This window comes from Hyposmocoma kahamanoa, unplaced genomic scaffold (genome assembly GCF_003589595.1).
Source record: "Hyposmocoma kahamanoa isolate Upper Pololo Valley unplaced genomic scaffold, ASM358959v1 66, whole genome shotgun sequence".
Taxonomy (NCBI): Eukaryota; Metazoa; Arthropoda; class Insecta; order Lepidoptera; family Cosmopterigidae; genus Hyposmocoma; species Hyposmocoma kahamanoa.
In genome coordinates this window covers 7,224,474-7,249,171 of record NW_020653854.1, presented here as the reverse complement: position 1 = coordinate 7,249,171, position 24,698 = coordinate 7,224,474, and the positions used below count along the sequence as shown (strand labels likewise).

The 24,698-nt window shown below is 36.8% G+C and overlaps 1 protein-coding gene across 1 annotated transcript in view; it reads right to left on the bottom strand.

Moving 5' to 3' along the window:
* Window positions 1–7,238: 7,238 nt before the first annotated feature.
* The window catches only part of LOC113231865 (trypsin-1-like), a 34,070-nt gene continuing 16,610 nt past the window's right edge, over window positions 7,239–24,698 (bottom strand). Inside the window, exons 2-4 of the mRNA XM_026466402.1 lie at window positions 8,393–8,600; window positions 7,877–8,135; window positions 7,239–7,770 (exon numbers count right to left, since the gene is read on the bottom strand). Of these exons, the coding sequence (XP_026322187.1) occupies window positions 7,450–7,770; window positions 7,877–8,135; window positions 8,393–8,600 (788 nt within the window). The 3' untranslated portion in view covers window positions 7,239–7,449. The remainder of the gene's footprint in view (window positions 7,771–7,876; window positions 8,136–8,392; window positions 8,601–24,698) is intronic.

Sequence of the window (24,698 nt, the reverse complement as noted above, 5' to 3'; positions counted from 1 at the left end):
TATTATATTATATTATATTATATTATATTATATTATATTATATTATAACATGTGTGTACTGTATACTGTAGTATAGGGTAAATAATGCAGTAACTAGTGATGTAAGTGGTATGAAGTATTATCATAATCGTCATAGGAGTCAAAGAAAGTGCATGTTGGAGATTTCACATCTTCTACATCCAAATTACTACACGCTGGTTTCTGAGATCATAAAAGGTAACTACTTAAATGATGATTAGTTATCTAAGCTGCATATTACTTGAAAATAATTCTGTATTGCAAGCCCCTTGCTGGAGTATGACCTCTCACCCTCCTGCATAGAAAAATGACTGTAAATTGTGTGTCGGATATGTACAGGATAGGGTTCCGTAACCGTTTTTTATTGACATCAAGTGACGAGGCGAATAAGACAAATGTCTATATAGATAGACACGTGATAAATCTCAGGAGGGAAGGCAATTTTTTTGAATAAAATTTTAAATTCCTTCCATTAGCCCATAACCAAAATGTTTATTCCGTATATAACAAAACATTTTTCACATTTAATAAAAAAAATAACAACATTATTTTCTATTACTCGTCATAAACAAAAAAATATTTACAAAGATAAACCGACCTCAAAAGTCATTCATACTTTACTTTGCCACCCTTAGAGGTGGAATATTTTCTTCAAATTTAAATGGGACCTCCACTGAGGGGTACCTCTTTCTTGCCAATAATAATTATCAAAATCGGTGCACAAATTAGTCGAAGTTATCGCGTAACATACATACACAAAAATACAGCCGGATTGAGAAGCTCCTCCATTTTTTGGTGTCTGTTAAAAAAGTTCTACTTCCAGTGCTTCGCATGACGACGGAACGCTAAAAAGCATTGTTCCAACAAGATATGCTATTAAACATGTCTAAATAAACTAATCTACTGCCACACAGACAAACACATTATAACAAGCTTCACAACTCAACGCGACTTTCCTAGGGGTGTGCAATCTTGATAGTAGAGGTGCTAATCATAATCGAATCTCTCAATTCAAATGAGGCGATCAATCAGTCGCACAGCGCGCGGTGACAGCCCTCCGAGTGATATCCCTGCCTTTTTAGTGTTAGGAGAATGATTGCATGAACATGTAAGACGTATTATAATTTTGCTTACTGAAAGTAAGCTAGTACGCTAGATATACTGTTATCTTTTTGTTGTTCAAAATTCTATTTTTCATCCCCATACTATAAGTTTAGGTAATTAAGAAAATTTATACGAACCGTAATGAGGATTTACCTGATTACTCATTGTAAAATTAAAATTAACTTTTTGAAAATGGTTCTAATAATATATGATAATAATTTTAGGTAACAGACAGCACTTCGAACTACCTATTTAAAATAGCACTAAATATATAATATAAATATAATATTTAATTAAAGAGTTCAATAACACATATCACAACTTTCCTACGGTAAACAACCTAAAATCCAGGCTTTAAAAAGGTGACAGATAATAACATGCGAACAAATTGAAGAGTATAGCAGTAATACGATGTATTTTTCTGATGGTAAGCGATATACCTATCCATAACAGTTGCACTGCCACTCAGAGCTTCAAATCGCAAAGATCTGGGCACTGCCACTGCGCCCGTCACCCTGAGACGTAAGTTGACAAGTCCCATGTGCCTATAATTTCACCAGCACCCTTAATACTCTGAAAGAGGCCACATTACTGCTTGGCGACAGAAATAGTTAAGGTGGCAGTACTTCCCTGGACGAACTCTTTCACAAGGAGCTCTACTGCTACTAAAAACGTATGAACATCACTACTAAATATTGTATTTGACCGGTTAACCAAGTAACAGCTGAAGTTTTAAATAGGTTATTATCTTAACCTTTATAATAATATACATAACTATTTGCTTTTGAAAAATTCACGATCTATAAAGCTTGAAGTATTTATTACGATAACATGATACATAAATCATTACAATGTTATTTTTGTATCATTATAATTCTACCCTAAAATTCACACTTCAAATGAGCACTTTTAACAGCCCGACCAACTTATCTATTCATTTATAAAGAACATCCAACAGCATACATTGTAGAACTTAAAAACTAATTTTCATTACCAAAATGTGTTGCCAATTATAGGATATCACAGAAAAAATAGCACGACGTGACATAGTGGGTTTAGGGTTCATTGAACTGCCTCTGTGGCCGAACGGTTACCATACTGGACTGCCACGCAGAGGTTCCGGGTTCGATTCCCGGGCGGGAAGACATATTTGTATGGCCTGCATTTATTTATCTTGTGTAATTTGTGTTTGTGTGTGTCCATGGCACCTGTGATACAGGGTTTCCCTAGCGCTCGGCTATGAGTGTTTAAAAAAAGTAACAATATTAATGATAAAAATTAAAAATTTTAGAATAATAAGATAAAGAAAAAATTTAGTAATAATAATATTTGTAAAATTGCTGCAAAGTACATTCCAAATTAAAAATTAAGGTGATGATAAATATCAAATAGTATAAAATTACATAATTTTTTATTGTACAGTGTAACAATTATTATAAAAAATTAGGTAATAGCTAAGGTGGACAAATTACGCTTCTAATATACTTACTTATCTTTAATATCTCAATATGAGAACCTTATCACGTACAAATACGTCAAATAAACGGTCAGTCACTATGAGTACAAGCAATGTTCTATATAAACAAGCGCTATGGCCCTAATTAGTGTGGGACTGATTGACTTTAGCACTACCTTCAACTTCCAAACTTCCAGAGCTTCAAGTTCCAGTTGTAAACGTATCTCATTTGTTCAACTTTCCTCTGCAGAATCGAGTGTATCAAAAATTCATAATCCGTTATTTTTATTTTAAATAACGCACACACTCAACATAGCCCGGCACTAGGGAAACCCTGTGTCGCGGGTGCCATGGACACACACATAGGCAACCACAAATTACACCCAAACTCACGAGAGAAATAAATGTAGGCCATACAAACATTTCTCCCGGCCCGGGAATCGAACCTGGGACCTCTGCGTGGCAGTCCGGCATGGTAACCGTTCGGCCACAGAGGCAGTTGAAATATATTTATATCCACTCCATACATGTCGCCAACATTTCGGTTCGTTTGCAAAGCAATAGTGCCATGTCGAAATATTAATAGAAATAATATGCATATTAACAATATCCACGTTTGATTTCAAAAAAAGGACACCAATTAATAACGCCAAAATTTTAATCTACAAGCTACTAATTTGAACCTTGTACTAAAACGACTTTAGTTAATTTCAAAGTGATTACAATTTGTTTTAACTTGATGAAATCGAGTGACCTTACAAAAATTAGTTAAATTTACAAATTTCGATGTCCTTTCGATTTATAATTCATCAACAGCTATCACAAATTGCCAAACCAATGCATTCGATTGTGACAGTGCAAACGGAGGCAATCACGTCAATTCCAAAACGAAACCGACTTTACGGGGTGACTATGAGGAAACCATTCGGTAACATAATATTGGAATCTCTAATACTCATTATTCTATAAAATGCCAAAGTTTGGTTTGTAACACCAAAGAGGTGCATATTCGAGTGGTATTTAAATTTGGGCGAATGAGTTGGGTTTTTAACCGACTACAAAAAAGGAAGGAGACGATTTTTTTGTACGTATGTTACGCGATAACTCTAATAAAATTTGTGAGCCGATTTTGATGGTTATTATTTTGTTGAAAAGAGGGTACCTCACAAGTGGTCCCATTTAAATTTGAAGAAAATGTTCCACCTCTAAGGGTGGCAAACTAGGGGGTTGAATGACTTTTGAGGTCGGATTTTTTAGTATTGTGTACTGAGATTATTCCTGATAATAAGGGACGAACAAGTGGTAAGCGACACGCCTGTACATAACAGTTACACTGCCAGTCAAGTCTTTAAATCACAATGATCTGAGGGGCAATGACACTGCGCACGTAATCGTGAGACATAAGTTCCGTGTGCCTGTAATTTCACCAGCACCCTTAGCCTTCAAAACTGGAACGCAGTACTGCTCACATTACAGCTTCGCGGCAGAAATAGGAAAAGTGACAGTACTTCACAAGACGACCTCTTTCACATGAAGCTCTGCTGCTGCTGAATAAAGAATAATGAATTGAATTAGTCCCTGTGTTCAAAGTTCTAATACCAGGAGTATTAGAACTTTGAACAATACTTATAGGTAATTCCTCAGTTAAAGACCAGACAATTATTGTAGTTGTCTAGCACAATATTATTATTTATTATCACTTTAAGATAATTCTATGATAGAGGTACGGAGTCTAAGTACGTCAAACTTGACAATTAAGATGTATCTCTATGTGCAATACGGAAACATGTAAAGTAATATTATTATAGTATTGTCATGAATATTACACACACCGCAATTCGTCGATGAGCTTGAAAATAATCACCTCCACTTGGCACAAAGGGTAGATAAAGTGATTTGACGGACGCCAGCCTCCGTCCACTGCCCGGATAGGTGTAATTGGGGGGTTTATTGTTGCAATTGCCCGTGTTGACCAGTTTGTTTACCAACAGGCTGTTCAATGATTCTACTCAATTCTCGATACCATTATTTGAAACTATTCTACGTTATAAAGTGAATTTATAAAATATTTTATATTCGACTTATAAATGAACAAATTTTTCAAATTCCTATGACGATATTGTAACGGACTGTAGTAATGGGGTTCGGGTGGGTGTTATTAAACAGTTATCAACCGAAAACAGAAAACAATAGTGACAGTAACAAGAAAATGCGCCAAAAATAAGTATATTTAAATTTAGAATTTAAATATAAAACTAAACTTAAAAAGGTTATATAAGTAAAATATTTATACATACAAAAAAGATTTGTAGCGAGTGTTGCGATTCGCTACACGTATATGCTTACGACTTTAATTTTCAAATTACATACATTTGCTAATAGTGTCAATACTTCTCGCTAACGGTGACAGAAAACATCGTGACGAAAAGTTGACTAGGGCCTACACTTTCTCCTTAGAGAAGATCTGTGCCTGAGACGTACGACGACGAGCTTCTATAATAAGATTACGGTTGATATTCAAAATTTGCCTTTCACGAGGTTTAAAATTATAGCGAAACAAAAACTTTATACTAAAGGTTGTATAAACTGCTCTGCGTACTTGGATGACAAAAATCCGTGGTAATGACCCGTTTAGCTCTTGCAAGTAATCTCGATTGTTTGAGATAATTTATAAATGACTTGTTTGTCATTTATCATTTGTTTAACATTTATCATTGCTCATTCTTCTCAGGAGAATCTGACTTAAGAATGAGCAGTAGAGCTTAAACAATATGACGAGTGTAATTTGCTTACCTGTTTAATAAAAATTACTTAACTTTGACTCTAAGATGATGATGATATTTTGCACAAACTATATTTATACAGCGAATATAGAATCGACATTTTGGAAACGGCGGATCTTGTTGTGCATACTACAACAAAGATTATGAATGTCCTTAAAAAAAATCCAATTCAAGACTACTCAGAACACACAAGTATATTGTTAATCTGGAAGTGAGAGGAAGAAACGTGTCGTAGAGGTATGCTAAAAAGTAAGTAGCAATCGGAGGCCCGTCTCTATCTACTTCTCTATCTTCTTTTTATCACATCGATAGCATGAGCTGTAATGCTTACCATGATGGTAAAAGAATTTGCCAATCGCCGTAAGGTACTCGTCAATTGTTGCTCTGGGTTCGCCAGAAGTACAGTAAAGGAATGATCAGTCGAGCGTGGAGGCTCATTTCGTGCACCCTTACTCCTCTATGAGGCTGTGAAGACACTTCTACACTAACTGAAAAAAATATCTACTAATCTCTGTCTGTAGTGATAGCACGACGAACGACAGCGACATAAAGCGCGGGATCTTTATGTGAGAATGGCATTTTCTCGTGCCTTATGTCGCATTCGCGTAAGTCGCGGCCTGTTGTGCTAGAGTATTTCGAGTATTTAACCAGATATAGAGGTGAAATGTCATTTAATTTAGGAAATGAAACTATTTTTCCGGATTTAAATCGCGTATATTCTGTAAAGGGCCCGAAACATTGGTATATATACGCGATTTAAATCCGGAAAAATAGTGTCATTTCCTATGTGTAACAATCGCAAAAACCTAAGAACTCGATATGTCATTTAATTTGTTTCAAATCTAGTCTGCCAAATCATTGCGGCGACAACTGCGCTCCGGTTGGCTAGCCCGAATCCGAAACAATTGACGGGTGTCGTCAATTGATTCACTTCAAATCGACTAGTTTAACTTGAGCTTTGCTGTAATAGACGAAAATTGAAAAATTACTTGTTTAGTATTTAATAACCGATGAAATGTAATTCCGTTTGTTTTGTAATTAGATGATTTTCTGTTTTTCCCACACCACCGAATGGAACAGCCCCCCATAGTTAGAGACAATATCTTTATTACAATAAAAAAAGAATATTTTTGGAACATTTTAGATTTGTTTTTTAATTTCAGTTAGTTTCTTCAGTCCGTTAGTTTGTTTAATAAAGGAACTACATGAAATACCAAGTGTAAACTCCAGTGGAGTATATAAGCTTCTTGCTTGCGTTTAAATAGATTCAAACGCGCGTAAAACTGGAATAAGTAATAATAATTACTTATTTACTTTAATAATAAAAGTAAAATTGTAATGCGCTTCTCGCGCGCATCTGTATGGCGTTTGAATCGATACAAACGGAACAATCTGCTTTTTGGGCCTCTACGGTCGACGCGTATTAAATACGCCGTATGTATAGACTGTTGTGAATCTATAATATCGTTATCAACTGGCTGGTAGTTGCCAGGCCTGCCCAATGCCAATGTCTTGGGCCACCTTCATCAAACATCTTTCCGCAACCTTCACCATAATCATTATACATTGAATAAACATTCAATATAGCAAACTTTCTGCTATCGTCGGTGACGAAAGTGGGAATTCTTTATCAGTCGAAGTGTCAATGACACTGTTTAAAGTACTTGTATCCGCGACCGACACCGCCGGAGAAAGTTGTTTGTATTCAAATTAGGTTGCTCAACTCTATCAGTGTGATTCATTCAAGTTCAGCTATCAATCGATAAGGTTCACGTAACGACACTTATTTAGAATTCATTAAGGGATAAAATATACTTGGCGTCTTTTTAACATTCATATATTTGCATTTAAATCAGTTATAGATGTGAAATTATTCGTGTAATAAAGTCATAAGTTAAAAACGACAGTCGTATTGGTATAAAAAATTCAAGGCCATAACACATTCCCATAGTTATATGAATATTCAAAACAGAGTTTCAAGATCATACTACGTATTCTAATATTATTATAATACTTAACGTACATGTACAGTCAAGAACACATCAAGCTTGATGCTTGAAACACTCAAAATAAAAAGCATCTTGTCTATTACATCTTCTTTGATACGGAGTATATCTTCTCTATGTTGTCACTGATCCAATCTTCGTACACTGATACCCTGGTATATACACCTGGATAAACTGCGTTGGCACATCCTTCTCCCCAAGAGACAATACCAATTAAATACCCGTTAGCCACAAGAGGTCCACCCGAATCTCCCTGACAGGCGTCCCTTGACGGATTTGTCGCCCTTGCGCATATCATACCAGAAACAATTCTTGAAATTTCCTCGTAAGCTCGAGAACACGAGCTCTGGGAAACTATTTTGACGTGAGCTGCAAGCAGAGTTAGTGGCATTTCTCCATTTTCCTGCAATGAAAACAGAAGTTCCATCAATATTTCAGATCCTGAGTTCTTCTTCGTAAAATAATTCTATCTTCCTTAGAAATAGCGGAAAACATCAAAAAATACTTACCAAAGTACGACCAAATCCTGACACCAATGCCTCAATATCAGATGGTAGATTTAGACTTTTTGGAGCATAAGGAATAGGACTGACAGTTTTCCCAAAACTGATGTCCTTAAGAGTTACAAGAAGAGCAATATCGTTTTCTAAAGAAATTGCATTGTAAGATTCATGGATATTCACTCTCGATACACCGTAACTCGTGCCACCTGTCAGACGATGGTTGGTTCCTACAACCACTCTCACTGTTGATGGTTTAGCAACGTAACTGAAAAATTTACAAAACAAACAAAATTATGTACAAAAAATTACAAAACGTCTTGAAACACTGATTAATAAAATTTATTTATACAAAATCGTTATTAAAATCAAATTTCTTAGCTTATAAAGTACTATAAATAGTCGAATTATAAAATGGTTGAAACCTCCACTGGTAACATGGTCATGACTTCCTTCCAAAATTAGGAGATCAGAACAAAAAAAATAGCAATACCTATAATACAAGATTAAAAAAGAACAACTCACCTTACCACACAATGAGCAGCCGTCAAAGCTGATCTAACAGTAATGATAGAAGCACCGCACGTATATGACCATCCTGAAGTCCCTACTAATCGTCGTAATGCTGCATGATAGGGGACGTCTTTGATGTCTACTTCAAAGCCATTAACTACTCTTGATGAATCTGCTGAAACGTCCCAAGGGAGCGATGTGGTCAAACTTGATAATAATACTGAAAAATAAATAATTTTACTGTGTTATATAATCGTAAATATTTATAAAAATGACGAAATTGTGGTACAAAAATCTTGAAGAATTAAAAAAAGGACTTTTAATAATCGTATTTTTTGCTAATTGATATTGGTCATTAGTTATAATTGACACAATGAATATTAAAGAAATAAACTATTACCATCTGAGTAGATTTGTAAAACGCAAAGCTTGTTGCAACTTACCTAATAATAAAAATATTTCAACGATTCTCTTCTTCATTTTGTTATTACTCTTATTACCAACCACAGACTAAACCCAATTGGCGATTTTGGATCAGTTCAGCTGAGATAACTTTATCATTTCAGTCAAGATCATTTGTTTTTATCTTAGGACTTGCTGTAGTATTAGTATGTCAAGAGCGTTTAGATAAACTTGTTTAGTCACCTGTTGCTGTTCAGGTTTTTTTTGTTAATTCGAAATGGCAATTGAAGTTTTTTTTATCCACATCTGAAATATGACTTGATACAGGGAGCGTCACTAACTAACTATCTACTAACTAACTATCACTAACACATCAAAATCAGTGCTTTTGGCACCATTTCAGAATCCTTGAGTAACTTGACAGCCGTTATGCCTACTTACGTATGTTTGCGTTTACAATACGACTTCGCTTATTAGAAAATAATCTTTACCGTTCACCTATATCACATTCACCGGTGTTACGCCAATGTATGGAAATTCCATGTTATCCAATTTTAAACTTCTGACGTCAATTTCAGATAATATTTTAGGTTGTTTGATGTTTCCGACAGAATGATCTGAGCGTATACCTTTATGAAGAATCAACCTAGTTGTAATGAGTCTAAGGTTCATTTTTAATTGTTATTGGACGTCAACCAAGAGTATACCTAAAATACACAGTCGTAACGTTGGTTTTTGTGCAAATGTACAAAGGTACATTTTGATATTTTAGTGGACTTAAATATTCATTTTAACACTAACGATACTAAGTACGTAAAATCTAGAAATAGCTTGTACATGATGATTCTCTCATGTTTCATCTTCTTATTGTTGTAATGTATAGTAAGCATTCTAAAACATTGAAGTTAAAACAGTTATAATTGTATTTATAATAAAATATCTAGATACTTTAATAGGCACGTGTAAGAGAATGGATTCTAGATTGAGGGACGTTAGTCAGATTGATGACATTCATTTAAATATTTATTACAATTTTGATAGGATGCAAGAATGCCTAAGGAATTTCGCAATACGACGATTTTGTGTCGCAACCTTAGAAATTTATAGGCTGTTTTAAGTCATGTTTATGTTCTGACATAAGTTATTTTAAGTAAATTTAAATATTCGTGTTCTGGGTGTTCTGGGTTATGTCGCAGAGTGAATTCCGTTACTCTGAAGCTCGTAATACAGCGAATTCCCTATTTTAAGTCCAGTTAATTTGTGTGGCCGTCTGACACTTTATTATTAGGAGAACTCGAAGCAGAAGAGCTTCTTTCAAAGCTGTAGAGTTTGTTGAGAATGAGTTCGTCTAGAGAAGGTTTTTTTATAATACCAAATGACGGGACGAAAAAGTCGTGCGCCTGGGGATAAGCGACACGCTTATACACAACAGTTGCAGTGTCATTCAAGGTGGCAATACCTGGACGAGCTCTTTCACAAGGAGCTCTACTGCTACTACTGCTGTACGAAGTACTGGTACCTTACGTATTTCTGCCGCCAAGCAGTAATGTGAGCATTACTGCGTTTCTGTTTTGTAGGCGTACTAGTGAAATTATATGCATATGGGACTTTTCATCTTATGTTTCAGAGTGGCACTGTCACTGCCTCTCAGATCTTTGCGAATTAAAGCACTGAACGGCATTGCAACTATGGACAGGCGTGTCGCTTACTAATAGGCGCGCGATTTGTCGCCCCGTCACTTGGTATAAAAAAAATTGTTATTATTCGGATCATACCGATAGCATTCTTTAAAACTGTGATATTTTATGTCAATAGAATTTCGCCTTTAGTACAATGCACGTAAAGATTACTAACTGAATAGTTAATTTATGTAACATAACATTGCTATAATTTGCGGACCTGTAAACGAAGTTTGATTCTAACTTGGATTTTCAATAATTAAACTCAATGAAATTCAATAGATACGATATGGAAGCCAAAATCAAGGTTAACGGCTTCTTATTTTCCCGTTGTATTAATTAGTTAGCTATTACAAGTGATTTAAATAGTCGTAAATTTTCATACACTACAATACAATTTTATACAATTTTTTCATGACGTCTTATTATTATGTTTCAATGGTTTGCAATGTGGGCACTGGATGAGGAGGCCCTGGGTTCGATTCCAGGTAGAACCAATTTAGGAAATGAACTTTTCTAAATTTACTCTGATTTGGGTATTGGTGGCTGAGAAGTGCCCCAGTGTGGGACCCGTTGCTTTGGTACTCATAGCACAGGGAATTCACTAATTTGAGACTAGGCAATTGGTGTAGTTGTCTGACTCCTTAACTGCCTCTGTGGCCGAATGGTTACCATGCTGCTCTGCCACGCAGAGGTCCCAGGTTCGACTCTCGGGCCGGGTGAAATATTTGTTTGACCTAAACTTACGTCTTTCGTGAGCTTGGGTGTTCTATGTGTGCGTCCATAGCACCCCCGACACAGGGTTTGGTTTACAATTTTTTTAATAATATCAAATAATGGGACGAACAAGTCGTGCGCCTGGTGGTGAGCTACAGGCTTGTCCATAACAGTTGCAGTGCTATTCAGAGCATTAAATCGCATAGTTCTGAGGGGCATGGTTACTGCGCCTGTCACCCTGAGACATAAGTTGACAAGTCCCATGTGCATATAATTTCACCAACACCCTTACCTTTCAAAACCGGAACGCAGTAATGCTCACATTACTGCTTGGCGGCAGAAATAGGCAAGGTGGTACTGTAACGAGGGGTAGCTCGGATTGCGTAGCGAGAGGTACTTCTAAGAATATAAACCGGGATCATCTTAAGAACTTTGGTTTATTTCACATTTTTTACATGGTTTATACTTTCAGTCTAGGATGTAATATGTAATATGTCAAAATCTTTTGTTTTCTTATTTCAATTCTTCAAAAGCATTCTAATTACAAAAACTATATTCAGCCAGCAATTCTACTCATAGAGTAGAGCCTAGACTACAGTACTACCCTGGACGAATTATTTCACAAGGCTCTCTACCGCCACTGCCTAGTGCCGGAATATGAGTGTATGCGTTATTATTATTATTTTCTATAGATATTGAAAAACCATGATCCTAGGAAAAATAATAATATTTTTTTATAAAACAAACATTGCCCTAACTCAAAATTATGAAATTAAGAAAATGCGATTTGAACATAAAAAAAAACTAAAGTCATAGCGAATAATAGGATTATTTTTAATTATACGTAATAAATAATTAGTTATCTATTTATAAACAAGAATATAAATTTATTGGTTCAGTTTATAGTTAACAATTTTTTTTAAACTTTCAAATAGTGTTTTCGCAATTCCATCATTTTTGTGTTACGATATTATATAGTTCTCGTGCGAATATTATACGTATAACCATCAAACTAACCAGCGTAGGTCATCTATCTTATTGAAGCAACAAAAACGTTAAATTCTTTACTAAAGTGCCCAAACTGAACTATGGTTACCAAAAACTGTTTCTCAATCGAAAACTACCATAAAAGCAATTGCCTGGAAGTCAATCAAGCGTTTTAAGGCAAAGGGCGTTAAGCGGGCATAATAAGCTCATTGGTCGATAAGATAACGTTCATTAAATCAATAGAAAGCCGCGCATGGGAGCTGCGCCCACGCACCTCGCATTCCAGGGAGGCAAAGACCTTTCGTTTCCTGGATCGCACACATCGAAAATGTAAACCTAGAACCGTTATTGAAAACAGGACTTTACTTTGTTTTCTATTGCTTGTAATGCTTATTGTTTCTTTTTAAATTTATATAACTGAGTTAATACATTTTATGTAATTATATATTGTACTTTAAAATTAAAAGCCGTGGTAGCTTAATGGTTAGACCTACCGCCTTTCAAGCAGAGGTCATAGGTTCGAATCCGAGTTCGCACATCTGAGTTTTTCGGAATATATGTGCGAAATTGAATTTGAACTTTGCGATGAGCTTTTTAGAAAAGGAAAACAATGTGACGAAACGTGGATGTCGAAGAAGGTTGGGGTATTGGAGCAGCGTAGCGGACTACGGTCTAAACCCTCCCCTGAGAGGAGATCAGTGCTCAGCAGAGGGGCGTATAAATGAATTGATGATGATGATATTATTCTGTCATCATTTAGTTTTAGACATGTAGGTAATTAAGTTTAATAATAATAATGTATTTATTATCTTCCACAGGGAAACTTATATCTAAGTACAGAAAATACTGTGTATCCTTTTTATTCTGGAAGATTGGTGCTCAAACAAGATAAACCCTGTGTTATGAGACACCAGTTTATTGTAAAAATGTATGCCTCTTGCCTAATAAGTCGACAAAGTATTATCTTTTTTCAACTCGTAGGCTTTGACATTTCTTCTTCTCTTGATGTCTTTTTAAACTGAATCTATAATCAAAATTGGAATTTACAACACTTCTAAATGTCAACTTTGCATATCATAAATAAAGCTTATATATACACATATCAAATCCAGTATAACTACATTTTTAACATCTCTCGGCAATCTTCGTGTTTTGGCTGTCGTCGGATTTCTATTAGTTGCCCTTTGCACTTAATGCAGACCGGACGCACTCAATCGACTTTGAAGTATTTAGAGTACCTACTATTCTTTATTTTCTAAATGAGATGAGAAAATAGCTTCAGATTCTAACAGATTGAAAAAGATTAATTTAAATTTTACTGTTCCATATACGTCCATGGAAAAGTCAAAACAAGGCAACAATAAACTAACTATGTAGTTCTAAATTCAAATTATTATAGATGATAAGAATGTAATAATAACTATATGGATATTTGTATTCAAGTGCATTCGGAAAACCGAAGAATGCCGAAAGGCATTAAGAAAATAGATATATTGTACGTAGTAAAACTTCAAAGCTTGCGAATTGCTCTGTTTTTGAAGTCTAATTTAAAACCGAAAATCAAGGGACGGAAAGAGAGAGTGGAAATAACTCCCGCGCCGGGTTGTTTTTGGCGCAAATATTATCCATTGGCATACAGCGAAAAAATGCGGCAAGCGTGATGGGCACCTTTGCGCCAGGATCAGTCAGGGGCGGGCTCTTTGTACAGTGTGGTATATCTACCACTGAACCATGTAATTTGTAATTTCTTAATTGTTATTTATGACTTTACTATATATTTTGTATATCATAATGAAGTACATTAGTTATAATTATTAATACAAAGATCGAATCATCAAAAAAAATCCTTCGATCCGGCCAGATTCGAACTGACGTCTTCTAGCATACCGTACCAGATGCTATACCAACTAAGCCATGGAACAAACCAGCGGACCTCACGAATTTTTCTATGTGCTTGCGTCGTATCTTTGTATTTGGTTTTTCAATGACTTTTTAGTCGTAGCGTCATCTATGAGAAATCTATGATATTTCGTCACCCAGCTTTTTTTCCCTTTACAGCTACCAGTCCTGGCTAGAGATGGCGCTATTTTTTTTTTTTTTTTTTTTATACATGACAGGCAAATGACTCCACTCCACCTGATGTTAAGTGGAAAGTGGTATCCAAACGCGAAGGAACCTAGTGCAGCGATGGAACCCTCACTGCACTAGCCACCTCCACCCTGCCTGCCTACAATATGCCTCTTCACGCCTCGTTTGAAGGACCCCATATTATAAGAGGGAGGGAAGACATGTGCCGGAAGGGAGTTCCATTTGTCAACCGTGCGGCAGAGAAAGGAGCCACCGAACCTTTTAGTACGCGATGGAATGCGGCAGGTAGTGAAACGGTGACTACGAAGGCCAGCACGCGTGCTTCTGAGCAGGAACGGGGAAGGGGGGATGAGGTGTAACAGCTCTTCAGAGCACTCACCATGGTACATGCGGTAAAAGGCGCTAAGCGATGCAACATCTCTACGCAGTTGCAGAGGTTCAAGGCGTGATGAGACCTCTTCGTCGCCTATGATTCGAGTAGCACGACGCTGTAATTTATCCAAGGCATCGAGTAGGTACTTGGCGGAGCCGTCCCACAAGTGCGAACAATACTCAACGCAAGACCGGACCTGTGTTTTGTACAGCAGGCATAACTGGTCCGGCGTGAAAAAACGTCGCACCTTGTTCAGGACTCCGAGTTTCCGTGAGGCTGTTTTGATCACAGATTCGATGTAGCTCCTTGGATTCAAATCACAGCAGATTTCCATACCGAGCAAGCTAAAACTGCTCTGAGGTGAAAGTGCTGTGCTCATCAGAGAAGGCATGGGAAGGAACGGCGACAATTTTGTTGTTAACGCGCAAACCTGTGTTTTCTTGGCGTTGAACTCAACAAGATTTTTAGATCCCCATGCAGAGATGAGGTCCAATATCCTATTGAGCTCAACGACAAGATCAGATCGCTCTCTGTCAGTATCGGCGCGCCCAGCTGCGGGGAATCCGTGATATCCCCCATGAACAGTGCTATCATCTGCATAACAATGAATATTCCCAAGTGGAAGCATATCATTGATATGCAGAAGGAAAAGCGTGGGAGATAGGACGGATCCTTGCGGTACGCCAGCGTTCACATTCATGAACCTCGAAATGCTGCCGTCAGAAACGACGCGAATTCTCCGCTCACGAAGGAAATCGGCAATCCAGCTGCATAACTGGGCTGGCAAACCGTACGCCGGGAGCTTGGAGAGAAGAGCTTTATGCCAGACCCGATCGAACGCTTTGGCTATATCGAGGCTAACAGCCAACGACTCGCCACGTTTGTCTATAGCCTCACCCCAAATATGCGATAAGTACGCTAGAAGGTCACCCGTTGATCGTTTCGGACGAAATCCATACTGCCGATCATTAATTATGGAGTGATCTTCTAGGCTATTCATTGTATTTAAATTTTTATTGAATTGATATTTAATTATTTTATGTGAAATCACTTCACTAGTTTGTTATAATTATTAATACAAAGATCGAACACTCAGAAAAAAGTCCTTCGATCCCATCGGATTCGAACCGACGTCTTCTAGCATACCGCGTCAGACGCCATAGACGCCTAATTCAATAAAAATTTGAAGTACATTAGTATTCAAAATCAGTAAAAATTACAAGATGATATGCTGTTTTTCATATACTTTAACGTCTTACGGTACTGCCCATGCGATTGATTCAGTTGCTATGTGCAGCGCGTCTCGGGGCTATTCAGCCGTGAAGGACGCACGCCGCGTTTTGACGGCCACAGCGACCGCTTACAGTTTTGCCTGTGGTCCAAGTTTACAGATGTCAGCTGCCCAATATTTTGCATGACTCTAACCACGATACTGAAAAACTTTCCCTAAGCAATTCATATCGAATTCGAGCATATTTTTGTTTTGTCTTACAAGATTACACAGCGTAATGGTAAGTTAATGTTATCAGATAGCCTACAGGTACTCGATAAAGATGATTCGTGAAAAAGTATTAAGAAGAGCGTTGGAGAATGTCCGTAAGCAAAGAATGAACTTAGAAGAACTAAAATGGATGGAAATATACGGGCTTAAAATATTGCAGAATTGTGCTTTATTTGCTGATGTCTTTTTTTTTATAATACGCGACAAGCGTGGTAAGACACGCCTGCCCATAATAGTTGCAGTGCCACTCAGAGCATTACATGACAAAGATCTAAGGGGCACTGCCACTGTGCACGACACTCTGAGACATATTGACAAGTCTCATGTGTCTGTAATTTCTCCAGCACCCTTACCCTTCAAAATCAGAATGCAGTAATACTCACTGCTTGGCGGCAGAAATAGGTAAGGTGACAGTACTTCCCTGGACGAGCTCTTTTACAAGGAGCTCTACTGCTACTACTGCTGTACGAAGTACTGGTACTGTTCTACTGGGAACTCGATTCGAACGTGCTTCGAACCGACGACTTCGAGCAAATCGTGGCAAATGCTACGCTAACTAAGCCACGGAACGAACGAGCAACGGTCACGAATTTTTCCAGTTGTTTGTAGTCGTGTCTTTGTATTTTGGTTTTTCAACGACTTTCTAGTTTTTTTTAGCATAAAAAAGTTGTTGACTAATTGCATTCGTAGAATTTTAAACCTCTCTCCTGAGAAGTTGTCATTTTGGCAGATTTGACTTTACACTAAAGGTGCGAATTATTTATTGTAATTTACATTTCATAAATTTGTCAATATCTCTTAACTTGTCCTATACTCCAAACCAGGTATCAGATTGCTAACAACTTGGTCACTATCATTATTGTGACTTGTTAGACATTAGGTACAGACAGCCGTCATATTTGTGTAACGTTTCAGGCATAAGTTGTTTCTTTGTTCTAGAGAATAGAGATTTTTTTCTTATAATACTAAGTAACGGGACGAACAAGTGCTTCTGGTGGTAAGCGACACGCCTATCCATAACAGTTGCAGTACCATTCAGAGTTTTAAATCGCAAAAATCTTATGGGCACTGCCACTGCGCCCGTCGCTCGGAGACAAGTTAACAAGTCCCATGTGCCTATAACTTCACCAGCACCCTTACCCTTCTAAACCGGAACGTAGTAATGCTCTCATTACTGAAATTGGTAAGGTACTTCCCTGGACGAACTCTTTCACAAGGAGCCTTATTGCTACAGATTTTTTGTACAGAGTTGAAAAATTTTCGCTTGGAACATTTTCTGTTCAATGTAAAGAACACGAACGTGTGGAGGTATCATTGACTCCAGGGTTTGACACATAAAATCGTGAACCCAATGTTTTGTTTTTTTTTCCATTGTCCACAATGTAGTCACACCCAAATTCGTGCATTCAAAGAGTTATACATATCAAAGCTACCTCATTAAGTACTGTTGAACTCAAATAAAATTAAGGTGTAATTCCAAACTCTATTGCATAAAAAACTTAGAGATTGATTTAAATTCAATCGACTTCAAAAAAGGAGGAGTTTCTCAATTCGCCAGTATTTTTTTTTGTATGTATGTTACGCGATAATGGCATTTGTGAACCGATTTTGAAATTTGTTTTTTTTATTTCGAAAGAGGTTACTTTAGTATTTTAGTATGAATTTGGATAAGACTAAGGTCTTGTTCAATGAGCTCGTCATCCCGGAGCCGATTTCGATTAATGGCGAAACGCTCGAAGTTGTCCGAGAATATGTCTACCTCGGGCAAACCCTTCAACTAGGCAGAGACAACTTTGAGCGTGAAATAGCTAGGAGTGCAGCTGGGTTGGGCAGCATTTGGAAAACTGCGTCATGTCTTCTCGTCACCACTCCCATAGTACCTGAAGACCAGGGTTTACAACCAATGCGTCGTACCGATCATGACTTTCGGAGCCGAGACGTGGAATATGACGGTGAAACTGGCTCACAGACTACACGACGCTCAGCGAGCTATGGAAAGAAAGGTCTATGCTGGGTATCTCGTTAAGGGACAAAGTCCGGAAAATAAGGCTAAAGTTGTGGACATCGTCCAGAAATGTACCAAGCTAAAGTGGTAGTGGGCCGGCCACATCTGTCGCAGTACCGATGAGCGATGGAGTTGACGGGTTCTCGAGTGGAGACCACGTCTCGACAAACGTAATGCACGACGTCCCCCTGCAAGATGAAGCGACGATCTGAAGAAAGTCGCGGGTAGTGGTTGAATGCGAAAAACGCGTGTTCGGGCACTATGGTATACACTTGGGGAGGCTTATGTCCAGCAGTGGACTGCAATAGGCTGATTGATTGATTGATACCTTAGTATTGGTCCTATTAAAATTTGAAGAAAATATTCCACCTGTAAGTATGGCAAACTAGGGGAAGAATCCGGTTTCGCTCACTTTCCGGTAACCGATTTCAATAAAACTTGGCAAATAGATGTAATTTCACAACATTTTGAGGTCGGTTTTTTTTTTCGTAAAAAAGTTATTTAATTTCGGATCGAAATTGAGTATATTTCTTTTTTTTTAAACAAACCAACATTTCGAGCGCTTTACAGGTTCGTGGTCACAACCGACTTATTTCCAACATTGTGGGTGACAAGTTTGTTTTTGTAAAAATAATGGCCTTTCCCTAAGTTATTAAGAATGTAACATTCTGAGAAATTCGACCTTGTTAATTAGATGTCATGACAGCTACAGTAAGAAGCTAATGGCTCAGGGTGGGCTACAAAGGAGCGAAGTAAATGAGGTGCAAAAGAACACGCGTATACTCAGCGATAAATAAATTATAGTGTGAGCTTTGTTATTTTTCAAGTTTCACAGAAATTAACGATAGCACAGTTAACCTATTACGATATCCCTTTAAATTTCTCGCTACTTTAAATATGTAAACTTTTTTTATGATACGTGTCGCTTAATAACAAGTCGTGCGCCTTTTGTTAAGCGACATGCCTGTCCATACTGTAACAGTTGCAGTGCCATCGGTAAGTTCTGAGGGGTACTGCCATTGCGCCCGTCAGCCACTCTGAGACATAAGTTAAAATTCCCATGTGCCTGTAGTTTCAACAAAATCTTTATAGATATCCCTGAGTCCAGGGAGACTCAGAGGTTATATGGGGACTCTCCCCCTAGATTGGGGACTTACCCCACTAAAACCCCCCCGGGTTTACCTCTCGCCGGTCGGATCGGCGTCGTGGTATAGGTGAACGTTCACCACGACTTCATCATCACCCCTTCCCATCAAAACCGAAACGCAGTAATGCTCACATTATATAGAGATATGTAAGGTGGCAGTACTTCTCTAATTAATAACCATATGAGTTAATATCGAGTTCTTAGGTTGTTGTGAAACATTGGAAATGAAACTATTTTTCGGATCTAAATTGACTTTGACGTCTCCGCCAACCATGTCATGGGAACTTTTGGAACGTTGGTGCAGCGGACTGTATCAATGGGCTTCGGGTTGGTGCTATTAAAGAGTGAGCAAGATCAAAGGAAATGTGCTTACAGTTTATTTAGCAAACAATGCACAGCTATCAACCAAAACAAAAACAATACTGGCAATAACAAGAAAAACAAGTACGTATATTTAAATTTAGAATTAAATATAAAACTTAAAAAGACTCTCTATTGTTATAGAAATACGTAGTACATTTTAGTTTATGTTTTCTTTTTATAAATGTAATTTGTGCTTTCTACTGTGCAATAAATAATAACAAAAAAAAATATATATATAAAATATACAAAAAAGGTTTGTAGCGACTGCTGCGATTCGCTACGGTTGATTTATTTGAAAAAAACAAATATGCGCGATTTAGATCCGAAAAATACTTTCATTTTCTTATGAGTTAAGTTTTTTTAGTGATATTCTATGTTTGAATAACAGTTTATTCAAATATAGAATATCACTAAAAAAATAACTAAACTCATTCAATCATTCAACTCATCTCATCACTGTTTCTGTTGAATGTATATTACGTATCAGAATATAATATATGTATCCAAACGTCGCTGCGGTATTTAAGTAATCAATTAAAAGTTTCCTTTAACCATTTAGATACAAGGTTAACATTTGAAATGACGTTTTATCGGATTGAAGAGTTTCTTTATAGTAATGATAATCGCCTGTTTCCAATATACTCGTATGACTGTGAACAAAACAAAGAAACTATTACGTATTACCTGGTGCAACAAATTTCGTTAGCCATTCAGCGCGGTAATGCAGAAATCAGAAATCAGAAACATTTATTGTATGAATTGGTAAAATACAGGTGTTACTTACAAGTGATTACATCTACAATTCTTACCCAAATCAGGCGTGCAATGTCTTAAAATTACAATTCAATTAAAATTTATTACAACTTAAATGTCAAAAATTAAAATTATAATTAAGTTAGTTATATAATCGTCAAATATTTGATGTCTTCATATAAAATTCGTTAAGATTGTAAAAAACTTTGTCAATTAACCATTTTTTTAAACAAGCTTTAAATTTATCACCATTTAAATATTTCGTTTCCATTGGAAGTCTGTTATAAATTCTAATCGCTGTTACATAGGTGCTGCTGTCAAAGATCGTGCTGCTTATTTTAGGGAGGACAAGACGGTCCTTGTTTCTGACGTTAACGGAGTGTATATTAGATATTTTAGTAAAGAAGTTACTGTGATTACGTACAAAAAGACATATTTCAAAAATATGTTGCCAGTCTCATGGGAACGTTTGAGCCAGCTACGATTCGAAGCGGTTCATTTTTAATTTTTATAATAAAAAAAAACAAAATAGCTATTATTAATTTAGTAGCAGTAGAGCTTCTTGAGAAAGAGTTCATCCAGGGCAGTACTGCCACCTTACCTATTTCTGCCGCCAAGCAGTAATGTCAGCATTATTGTGTTCCGATTTTGAAGAGTGCTTGTGAAATTACAGGCACATGGGACTTGTCAACTTATGGTGACGGGCGCATTGGCAGTGCCTCTCAGATCTTTGCAATTTAAAACTAAAAAAAATTGCTAAGAGTGTGGCGAATCGTATTGTTGATTTTTATGTGAAGAAGCCTGTTGCTTATGTATATTTGTGTCTATCAAACGAAACCTAAGTTGCGGATTGACATTTGTAATTAATTTAGTTTTTTCATAGTTAATAAAGAAAATTGTATTTTAATGTCTATTGATTTATTTAATGCAGTGGTAACTTTATTAAGTTGCCTAATACGGTCTTGTCACCCGCTTAAATCAAGAAACCACATACACTCTTTGCGCTTCTATTACAAATTTTTAACTGTGTATTTTATATCATGTTACGTGCATTGTTCTGATGTTTGTTGCTATTTCATTTTTAATTTTGTTCTACTAGAATTCACGAGAATTTGAAAATTAGTGCATTCTTGCGTACACTCATCCACCTATCTCTTCATCAATAAAGTTTAACATAAACTTTTAGAGAAACAGGAATGATTTGTTACTATTTTAATAACTAAGTGAGTATAGTATAACGTCATATTCATTCATTTATCGCACGGCGTTCATTTGTTTCGAACATGTCATGAATATTGATCGATAAACCTTTGTTGCATGGAGTCGACAAACTAGCATTGTTGTGTGGCTAGTGTTGAGTTATACATAGGGCGCACTATAAGTTTCCGAAACTGGCCACTTACATAAGCAATATTTAAAGAGTAATTAGAACATTTGAAAATGGAACTCTTTGACTGTAGAATACAGTTTGTTTCATCTGACTGTCACTTGCTTTTACATTGTGGCGTCATTTTAGAAATTGGTTGTCTACATCACTATGGATTTAACTCGTGAAAATTTTCGTAGCATGATTTTCTACGACTTTAGTGTAGTTTAACAGCTCCGCGGAGCTTCGCTCGCCTTCAAACTGCTTTTGGTGATGAAGCATCATGCAGGACGACTATTTATCTCTGATTTGCAGAATTCAAACGCGGTCGTGTGAATCTCAGTGACAAATTTCGTGATGGTCACCCGTCCACTGCTGTGAACAACTAAAACATCGATGCTGTGCGCTGTATGATCGAAACTGACAGGCATGTGACATACCATGAGACTCGGACATCTTTAGGCATAGGCATCAGTCAAATGCAATCAATACTACACAAACATTTGATTGTAAAAAAGCTGTGCTAGCGATGGATCCCACACAATTTGACTGAGGCTCAAAAAAACGGATCGCGTCACTTGGTGCAATGCCATGTTTGCCAGATTCGACGAAGGGGCATCAAATTCCGTGTGGGACATAGTAACAGGTGACGAAACATGGGTTTATAGTTACGATCCCAAAACAAAGCAGCAATCGAGCAAAGTGGCGCGCGGGTAGAGTGCCTCTAAGCAGATGATTGCTTCTTTTTTTTTTTAATAAAACTGGACATGTAGCTACTGTTGCTTAGGAGAATCATTGTACCGTGAATAGAGATTGGTACACGACCATTTGTTTGCCAGAAGTTATTGACAAACTCCGTAAAAATAACCGTAAACGCCGTATCATCTTGCACCACGATAATGCCAGATCTCACACGGCCAGACAGACAAATGAATTTTCGAAGGTCAACAACGTTGACCTTATGAGCCATTCAGCGTACAGTCCCGACCTGCCACCTTGTAACTTTTATTTATTTCCAAAAATTAACAACCAGTTACGCGGTCAACAATTTCATCACCTGAAAGGGCTGTCGAAGAGTATGAAAAATATGTTTCAGAGATTGTCACGGAGGAGTGGCATAAACGTTTTCAAAATTGGTTCATCGTATGAAAAAGGGCATTAACGCTAACCAAGAATATTTTGAGAAACAATAAATTCATTTCTGACCATTTAAAGTTTTTTTTTATTTATTCATTCCGGACACTTATAGTGCGCCTCACGTACTGCTTGGTACTTTATATTAGTCGATTGGTATATAACTAGCGCAGTAAAATTGCTTTTAAATTATTAGTCAATTAAACGTTTGTCTTCTATACATTTATATCTTGAAATTTATTTTTCGTCGTCTTTTTTCTTCTCTAAAGAGCTCAAATAAGAATTTGTATACGGCTTATATAATAATAAAATAATTTATTGTCTCCCATCATATACATGGTATTAGTCGTATAAATTGTAAATGAAAGGTTTAGGAATTGACTTTTTAACGACGTGTTTTCAGTAAAATTTAACTGATTAATACTTGTAATTAAGTTTGATTGTATCTCAGGAAGTTTCACCACCTTGATATTCAATTATTTTTGTGAAACTACACCAATAATTCCACTACTTTGTTAAAATTATTAAACAAGTATCTAACTAACACTTAGAAAAATAATCACTTCGATACGATTGGATTGTATTCAAACCAACGTCTCTCAGCAAACCGTGCTAGACGCTATGCCAACTAAGCAACTTTTTTGCCGTAGCGCCTGTTTAATACTTTTTCCTGCATTTAGAATCGATGTATACACGATCTTAAAAGTAACAGATTTTTTATGTGCATGGTGAAGTATGTGGATAGTACGTTATTGTTATAGTAATAGCCATTGGTCAATAATTAAGTGTGCGCTGTGGAACGAGAAAAAACCTTATTTATTATCTGATTTCATCATTCTTCAGGACAAACACCAACATGTCCAATCAATCGATCGGGATGTCCTGTTTGGAAGTCGCTTAATCGACTTCACACTCAGATTGGTCGCTATTGAAACAAGACAAAGAAGAGAAGAGAGAAAAGAAGAGAAATGTAAAGGGGTTTCAGAGATGCTCATCTAACCCAACGTGACTGCGGTGCTCCAACTGTGTCTGTGCAGCATTGGCCCCTCGTGCCCAAATACCTGCACGAGGGAAGATCTTAATGGGCCAATGACAGTGCATTCAACGTATTCTTCTTATCCTTCTTCTTCAGTCTTTAATGATTCACTTTCGAGTGAAGGCTCATTAGCAGGTCATCCTGCTCAATTTTGGGCTATTTGTCTACATATTATGAAACTAAAAGAAGCACCGGCAGGAAGAAGATTGCTTTCAGTTGTAATTAGTTGGCTAAATTGAATTTCATAATGCGTTAGATTGAATTTTAAATAGTTCATAAATATTAAATCTCTTCTAGATTTATTTCACAATACAAAATTAGTGCAAAAGGGTACATCATACATCGTTACAGATGGCATTACAATGCTTACGGTCTTTGAAATAAAGGTTAATCTAGTTTAACAACAGTGGTTTTGAATTTACATACGAAATTACGAATTTCATGTGCATCTAAGATTCTCGTTGAATTATTCGAGCTAGTGGAGCGGGGAGTTTCCTACTTATGCTGTGCCATTGTACCTTTACTTTGTTTAGACGTAGGGAGCGTAAAAAGTGTTAGGTAACTTTAGTTTAAGGGTTATCATTAATCATCAGTCGATTGTTTTAGAAAAATAGTTTTACGGGAAATTTGCAATACAGGGGCCTAAGAGCCTAGGTACACGGCGTTTTTACACGCAGTATAAAGCTATAGAAACGTGCTAGAAAAGTGCGATCGAAGCTCCTTTGTATCGCGTTTTACGCGCGTTTGAAATGATTCCACGTCAACAT